The sequence below is a fragment of the Pyrgilauda ruficollis genome, unplaced genomic scaffold (genome assembly GCF_017590135.1).
Source record: "Pyrgilauda ruficollis isolate IOZ18807 unplaced genomic scaffold, ASM1759013v1 scaffold1140, whole genome shotgun sequence".
Lineage (NCBI taxonomy): Eukaryota > Metazoa > Chordata > Aves > Passeriformes > Passeridae > Pyrgilauda > Pyrgilauda ruficollis.
In genome coordinates, this window is record NW_024509656.1 from 1 (window position 1) to 8293 (window position 8293).

General features: G+C 74.2%; 1 protein-coding gene and 1 long non-coding RNA gene across 2 annotated transcripts; both read left to right on the top strand.

The window, feature by feature from the left end:
• Positions 1 to 12: 12 nt before the first annotated feature.
• LOC121360498 lies at positions 13 to 1555 on the top strand. The gene is made up of 3 exons (XR_005956216.1): positions 13 to 270; positions 1196 to 1319; positions 1465 to 1555. It is a non-coding gene; the product is annotated as an uncharacterized LOC121360498 (long non-coding RNA).
• A 677-nt stretch (positions 1556 to 2232) lies between these two features.
• On the top strand, positions 2233 to 6555 carry LOC121360488 (collagen alpha-1(I) chain-like). Its single transcript, XM_041480353.1, has 2 exons — positions 2233 to 3446; positions 5484 to 6555. The coding sequence occupies exons 1-2, from the start codon at positions 2233 to 2235 to the stop codon at positions 6553 to 6555; spliced, it is 2286 nt and encodes a 761-aa protein (XP_041336287.1).
• Positions 6556 to 8293: the final 1738 nt, after the last annotated feature.

Consider the following 8293-nt stretch of genomic DNA (forward strand, 5'->3'; position numbering starts at 1 on the left):
CACTGGGGTGGCACAGGGAGGTGACATTGCTGTCCCCACAGCGTCCCCGCTGTCCCCGCTGTGGGAGCTGCTGGCCTGGCGCGTCCCCGCGCGCTCGGCGCTGGCCCTGCTGCTGGCCCTGCTGGCCCTGGGCTCGCTGTCGCGCTTCAGCGCCGTCTCGGTGCTGGCACACGGGGCGCTGGCCGTGCTGGCTGTCACCGTCCCCCTGCGCCTGCGCCAGCTGTGCCTCAGGGCGCTGGGGACCCCCCCGGCCGGGGACAGCCCCCCCAGGTGAGTGACAGTGGGGACAGCGAGGGACACCGGGGACAGTGAGGGACACTGGGGACAGTGAGGGACAATGGGGACAGCCCCGCCAGGTGAGTGACAATGGGGACAGCGAGGGACACTGGGGACAGTGAGTGACCATGGGGACAGTGAGGGACACTGGGGACAGTGAGGGACACCGGGGACAGTGAGGGACAATGGGGACAGTGAGTGACCATGGGGACAGTGAGGGACACTGGGGACAGTGAGGGACACCGGGGACAGTGAGGGACAATGGGGACAGCCCTGTCCCTGTCCCTGTCCCATCCTGAGCGCCTGACAATGGGGACCCCGCCGGCCGGGGACAGCCCCGCGAGGTGAGTGACACTGGGGACATTCCCTGCCACCCCCCTGCCACCCCCGGCCGGGGACAGCCCCACCAGGTGAGGGACAATGGGGACAGTGAGTGACACCGAGGACACGCCCTTGTCCCCTCCCTGCCACCCCCAGGGAGCTCGGGGTGGCCCTGGTGGCCCTGTCCCCATCTGGTGGCCCTGTCCCTGTCCCTGTCCCATCCTGGCTGCTCCCCTGTCCCTGTCCCTTGTCCCCCCTCACTCTGTCCCTGTCCTTGTTCCCCAGTCGTGTCCCTGTCCCTGTCTTTGTCCCTCTGTCCCCTTGTCCCTGTCCCCCTGTCCCTGTCCCCATGTCTTTGTCCCTTGACACCATCCCCCTGTCCCCAATGCTGTCCCCTGCCCCTGTGGCTATTCCCCTGTCCCTGTCCCTGTCACTGTCCCCATGGCTGTCCCCGTGTCCCTGTCACTGTCCCCATGGCTGTCCCCATGGCTGTCCCTGTGGCTGTCCCCGTGTCCCCATGGCTGTCCCCGTGTCCCTGTCACTGTCCCCATGGCTGTCCCCATGGCTGTCCCCATGTCCCTGTCATTGTCCCCAGCAGGGCAGAGCCCCTGAGCGCGGAGCAGCAGCAGCGCTGGGCGCGGTGCCTGGCCCGGCACGCCGCCGCCGCCGCGCGCAGCCTCGCCCGCCTCTTCCTCGTGCACAGCGTCCCCGAGTCCCTCAAGGTGACACCGGGGCACGCGGGGGGACACTGGGGACATGGGGGGCACTGGGGACATGGGTGACACAAGGGGCTGTGGGTGGCACGCCAGCACCGGTGCCGGTGCCGGTGACAGTGACAGTGACAGTGACACGGCGCTGGCCCCGCAGTTCGCCTTCCTGTTCTACCTGCTGACCTACGTGGGGGCCGCGTGCAACGGAGTGACGCTGCTGGCAGCGGGTACCAGGGGACATGGGGACACTGGGGACATGGGGACAGCCAGACCCCTCCCCCGCTCCGCGCAAAGCGCGGGAACGCGGCGGCTCAAGCCCCGCCCCCTCCACTCTGGCTCCGCCCCGTCCCCGTCCCCATTGGCTCGGGCCCCGCGAAGGCCCCGCCCCCGTTGCCATGCCCACGGGCGTTGCCGCGCGACGTAAACACGGGACGCCGGACGTGGTGACGTCACCGGCGGGGAACGCCGTAACCGGGGAGACCCGCGCGGTGTTTACCGGGACAGCGGGAGCGGGACGGGGCGGGACGGCCCGGGAGGGACCCGGGAACCGACCGGGACCCCCGGGAACCGACCGGGACCCCCGGGAACCGGGCTGGGACCCCCGGGAACCGACCGGGACCCTCGAGAACCCCGGAACCCTGACAGGGACCCCGGGAACCGGGCTGGGACCCTCGGGACCCCCGGGACACCGAGAGGGACCCCTGGAACGGGGCCGGGACCCCGGGAACCGACAGGGACCCTGGGAACGGGTCCGGGAGCCCCGGGACCCCCGGGAGACTGAGAGGGACCCCCGGGACACCGGGAGGGACCCCGGGAACCGACCAGGATCCCCGGGAACGGGGCTGGGACCCCGGAGACCGAGACGGACCCCCGAGACCCCGAACGGGGCGGGGAGACCCCCGGGAGTCCAAACGGGACCCCCGGAATGGGGCTCGGACCCCCAGAAACGGGGCCGGGACCCCCGGGACCCCCCGGACTCCGAGAGGGACCCCGGGAACGGGACAGGGACCCTCGGGACCCCGAACGGAGCGGAAAGACCCCAGAGAACGAGCGGGACTCCCGCGAGACCGAACGGGACCCTCGGGACCCCCGGGAACCGGGCCGGGACCCCCGGAACCCCCGGGAGACCGAGAGGGACCCCCGGGACCCCGAACGGGGCGGGGAAGTCCCGGAGACATCGAAAGGGACCCCGGGAACGGGGCTGGGACCCCCGGGACCCCGAACGGGGCGGGGAGACCCCCGAGATCCAAGAGGGACCCCCGAGACCCCCGAGAGCCCGAACGGGACCCCCGGAACGGGGCTGGGACCCCCGAGAACTGACCGGGATCCCCGGAACAGGACAGGGACCCCCGGGAACCGGGCTGGGACCCCCGGAACCGGGCTGAGACCCTCGGGACGGGACAGGGACCCCCGGGACACCGGGAACCGGGCGGGGAAACCCCGAGAACCAACCGGGACTCCCGGGAACGGGAGAGGGACCCCCGGGACCCCCGAGAGCCCGAGCGGGACCCTCGCAACGGGGCTGGGACCCCCGGAATGGGGCTGGGACCCCCGGAATGGGGCTGGGACCCCCGAGAGCCGAGTGGGACCCCCAGTACACCGGGAACACCGGGAACCGGGCTGGGACCCTCGGGACCCCCGGGAACCGAGCGGGACCCCCGGGAACGGGAGAGGGACCCCCGGGACACCGGGACCGAGAGCCCCGGGACCCCCGAGAGCCCGGGACCCCCGGGACCCCCAGAAAGGGACCCCCGGGGACAGGGACACCGGGACCCCCGGGACCTGCCGGGACCGGGACCCCCGGAACGGGAACGGGACCCCCGAGAGCCGAGCGGGACCCCCGGGACCTGCCGGGACCGGGGCCACCGGAGGGGGCGGGGCCCGCGGCACCGGACGGACGGACGGACGGACGGATGAGCCCGGAGCGTGGGAACCGCCGCCCCCCGCCGCTCCCGCCGTGACTCAGCGCCGGTCCCCGCCGCTGCCGTCAGCCCCCGCTGCTGCCGAGGCACCGGGACCCTCGGGACCCCCCGAACCGGTACCCCCGGGGAGCGCGGGCGAGCGGGGGCCGGGACCGGGACCGCCCCCAGCCCCGCTGCGCCACCCACGGGACCCCCGGAGCTCCTCAGCCAGCTCCCGGTGACACCGGGTGGGCGGGGGTCGCTTTGCTCCGGTCCCCGGGACACCCGGAGCTCCTCAGCCCGCTCCCGGTGATCCCCGGTGGTCGCGGGGGTCGCTTTGCCCCGGTCCCGGAGACACCGGGTGGGCGGGGGTCGCTTTGCCCCGGTCCCCGGGACACCCGGAGCTCCTCAGCCCGCTCCCGGTGATCCCCGGTGGTCGCGGGGGTCGCTTTGCCCCGGTCCCGGAGACACCGGGTGGGCGGGGGTCGCTTTGCCCCGGTCCCCGGGACACCCGGAGCTCCTCAGCCCGCTCCCGGTGATCCCCGGTGGTCGCGGGGGTCGCTTTGCCCCGGTCCCGGAGACACCGGGTGGGCGGGGGTCGCTTTGCCCCGGTCCCCGGGACACCCGGAGCTCCTCAGCCCGCTCCCGGTGATCCCCGGTGGTCGCGGGGGTCGCTTTGCCCCGGTCCCGGAGACACCGGGTGGGCGGGGGTCGCTTTGCCCCGGTCCCCGGGACACCCGGAGCTCCTCAGCCCGCTCCCGGTGATCCCCGGTGGTCGCGGGGGTCGCTTTGCCCCGGTCCCGGAGACACCGGGTGGGCGGGGGTCGCTTTGCCCCGGTCCCCGGGACACCCGGAGCTCCTCAGCCCGCTCCCGGTGATCCCCGGTGGTCGCGGGGGTCGCTTTGCCCCGGTCCCGGAGACACCGGGTGGGCGGGGGTCGCTTTGCCCCGGTCCCCGGGACACCCGGAGCTCCTCAGCCCGCTCCCGGTGATCCCCGGTGGTCGCGGGGGTCGCTTTGCCCCGGTCCCGGAGACACCGGGTGGGCGGGGGTCGCTTTGCCCCGGTCCCCGGGACACCCGGAGCTCCTCAGCCCGCTCCCGGTGATCCCCGGTGGTCGCGGGGGTCGCTTTGCCCCGGTCCCGGAGACACCGGGTGGGCGGGGGTCGCTTTGCCCCGGTCCCCGGGACACCCGGAGCTCCTCAGCCCGCTCCCGGTGATCCCCGGTGGTCGCGGGGGTCGCTTTGCCCCGGTCCCGGAGACACCGGGTGGGCGGGGGTCGCTTTGCCCCGGTCCCCGGGACACCCGGAGCTCCTCAGCCCGCTCCCGGTGATCCCCGGTGGTCGCGGGGGTCGCTTTGCCCCGGTCCCGGAGACACCGGGTGGGCGGGGGTCGCTTTGCCCCGGTCCCCGGGACACCCGGAGCTCCTCAGCCCGCTCCCGGTGATCCCCGGTGGTCGCGGGGGTCGCTTTGCCCCGGTCCCGGAGACACCGGGTGGGCGGGGGTCGCTTTGCCCCGGTCCCCGGGACACCCGGAGCTCCTCAGCCCGCTCCCGGTGATCCCCGGTGGTCGCGGGGGTCGCTTTGCCCCGGTCCCGGAGACACCGGGTGGGCGGGGGTCGCTTTGCCCCGGTCCCCGGGACACCCGGAGCTCCTCAGCCCGCTCCCGGTGATCCCCGGTGGTCGCGGGGGTCGCTTTGCCCCGGTCCCGGAGACACCGGGTGGGCGGGGGTCGCTTTGCCCCGGTCCCCGGGACACCCGGAGCTCCTCAGCCCGCTCCCGGTGATCCCCGGTGGTCGCGGGGGTCGCTTTGCCCCGGTCCCGGAGACACCGGGTGGGCGGGGGTCGCTTTGCCCCGGTCCCCGGGACACCCGGAGCTCCTCAGCCCGCTCCCGGTGATCCCCGGTGGTCGCGGGGGTCGCTTTGCCCCGGTCCCGGAGACACCGGGTGGGCGGGGGTCGCTTTGCCCCGGTCCCCGGGACACCCGGAGCTCCTCAGCCCGCTCCCGGTGATCCCCGGTGGTCGCGGGGGTCGCTTTGCCCCGGTCCCGGAGACACCGGGTGGGCGGGGGTCGCTTTGCCCCGGTCCCCGGGACACCCGGAGCTCCTCAGCCCGCTCCCGGTGATCCCCGGTGGTCGCGGGGGTCGCTTTGCCCCGGTCCCGGAGACACCGGGTGGGCGGGGGTCGCTTTGCCCCGGTCCCCGGGACACCCGGAGCTCCTCAGCCCGCTCCCGGTGATCCCCGGTGGTCGCGGGGGTCGCTTTGCCCCGGTCCCGGAGACACCGGGTGGGCGGGGGTCGCTTTGCCCCGGTCGACCCCCGGAACCCCCGGGAGACCGAGAGGGACCCCCGGGACCCCGAACGGGGCGGGGAAGTCCCGGAGACATCGAAAGGGACCCCGGGAACGGGGCTGGGACCCCCGGGACCCCGAACGGGGCGGGGAGACCCCCGAGATCCAAGAGGGACCCCCGAGACCCCCGAGAGCCCGAACGGGACCCCCGGAACGGGGCTGGGACCCCCGAGAACTGACCGGGATCCCCGGAACAGGACAGGGACCCCCGGGAACCGGGCTGGGACCCCCGGAACCGGGCTGAGACCCTCGGGACGGGACAGGGACCCCCGGGACACCGGGAACCGGGCGGGGAAACCCCGAGAACCAACCGGGACTCCCGGGAACGGGAGAGGGACCCCCGGGACCCCCGAGAGCCCGAGCGGGACCCTCGCAACGGGGCTGGGACCCCCGGAATGGGGCTGGGACCCCCGGAATGGGGCTGGGACCCCCGAGAGCCGAGTGGGACCCCCAGTACACCGGGAACACCGGGAACCGGGCTGGGACCCTCGGGACCCCCGGGAACCGAGCGGGACCCCCGGGAACGGGAGAGGGACCCCCGGGACACCGGGACCGAGAGCCCCGGGACCCCCGAGAGCCCGGGACCCCCGGGACCCCCAGAAAGGGACCCCCGGGGACAGGGACACCGGGACCCCCGGGACCTGCCGGGACCGGGACCCCCGGAACGGGAACGGGACCCCCGAGAGCCGAGCGGGACCCCCGGGACCTGCCGGGACCGGGGCCACCGGAGGGGGCGGGGCCCGCGGCACCGGACGGACGGACGGACGGACGGATGAGCCCGGAGCGTGGGAACCGCCGCCCCCCGCCGCTCCCGCCGTGACTCAGCGCCGGTCCCCGCCGCTGCCGTCAGCCCCCGCTGCTGCCGAGGCACCGGGACCCTCGGGACCCCCCGAACCGGTACCCCCGGGGAGCGCGGGCGAGCGGGGGCCGGGACCGGGACCGCCCCCAGCCCCGCTGCGCCACCCACGGGACCCCCGGAGCTCCTCAGCCCGCTCCCGGTGACACCGGGTGGGCGGGGGTCGCTTTGCTCCGGTCCCCGGGACACCCGGAGCTCCTCAGCCCGCTCCCGGTGATCCCCGGTGGTCGCGGGGGTCGCTTTGCCCCGGTCCCGGTGACAGCGGGTGGGCGGGGGTCGCTTTGTCCCGGTTCCGGGGACCCCCGAGGGTCGCTCTGCCCCGGTCCCGGGACTCCCCGGTTTGGGGAGGGGTGAGGGAGGGGGTTCCGGTACCGGTCGCCCCCGTACGGGGCCAGCTCCAGCACCGCGGGGGGGGTCCCGAGGGGTCACCGGGAGAGCTCCCGGAGGTCCCGGGGGGAATCCCGGGGGTTCCTCCAGGGGTCCCGGTGGTGGAAGCGGGGAGATCCCCGGGGGATCCCGGACAGAAATCCCGGCAGCTCACCGGGAGGGGATCCCCGGTGTGAGGGGGGGTCCCGGGGGTCTCCCGCGGGTTCCTCGAGGGGTCCCGGTGGTGGAAGCGGGGACATCACCGGGAGATCCCGCAGAGAAATCCCGGCCGGGATCCCGGCAGCTCACCGGGAGGGGATCCCCGGTGTTGGGGAGGGGTCCCGAGGGTCCCGGGGGTCTCTCGGGGGCTCTCGGAGGGTCCCGGTAATGGAAGCGGGGCCATCCCCGGGGGATCCCGGACAGAAATCCCGGCAGCTCACCGGGTTGGGGAGGGGTCCCGGGGGTCCCGGGGGTCTCCCGTGCGTAAGCGCGCGCAGTGACGTCGCCGGCGGCGGTGACGCGGCACGCACGCACGCGGAGCGCGCGGGTTATTTTTGGGGTGTCCCCACCCCCCCCGCCGCTTTGTCCCCGCCCGCGCGCGGCGTTGCCAGGGGAGACCCGAGGCGAGGCCACGCCCCCTTTTGGGGTTGGACACGCCCATTCGGCGGAGGGGACACGCCCACGCGCAGCTGGTTAAATGGAGGGGAGGCCACGCCCACTTAGAGGGGTGGACACGCCTCCTCTGAGCGATGGCCACGCCCCCTGCCCGCATTTTTGGGGCTCCGGGCGGTCCCCAAACGGTGGCGGGGTCACCTGGGGGTGGCCGTGTCCCCAAATGGTGGCGATGTCACCTCGTGACCCCCGGGGTCCCCCCCAGGGCTCGGGGGGGGGGCGTGGGCCCCTCCCCCCCCCGATTTTGGGGAGGGGGCGACCCCTCCCCTCCCCCCCACACAGCTCGAGAGGGGTTTGGGGGTCCCTGGGGGTGACAGGGACAGGAGAGTGTCACCCGTTGGGACACAGAGGACAGAAAGGACAGCGGAGATGAGGGGACAGGGGGACACAGAGGGGATGAAAGAATGAGGGGACAGAGGGGACAGGGAGACAAAGGGACAGAGGGGACAGAGGGGATAGAAGGGACAGGGGGACACAGAGGGGACAGATGGACAGGGGGGATAGAGGGGATGAGGGGACAGAAGGGATGAGAGGACAGAGGGGACAGAGGGACAGGGGGATGAAGGGACAGAGGGACAGAGAGGACAGAAGGGACAGCAGGGACAGCGGGGACAGAGGGGACAGAGGGTGGTGGCACTTTGGGGACGTGGCAGGGGGGGTTTAGGGGGCGTGGAAGTGGCAGGAGATTGAGGGTCACCCCAAGCGGTGGCACCTTGGGGACACCATGAACGGTGACAGCTTGAGGGCCACCCCAGGTGGTGACACCTTGGGGACACGGCAGGAATCTGGGGACATCATGAGTGACAAGAGCCTGAGGGTCACCCCAGGTGGTGGCACCTTGGGGAC

Bases quoted from the DNA above. Each gene is read 5' to 3' on its own strand.
- LOC121360488 (XM_041480353.1), top strand. From the start codon at position 2,233: ATGGGGCTCGGACCCCCAGAAACGGGGCCGGGACCCCCGGGACCCCCC. The intron at 3,447-5,483 runs GTGACACCGGGT...CCGGTCCCGGAG, and splicing joins AGCTCCTCAGCCAGCTCCCG to ACACCGGGTGGGCGGGGGTC.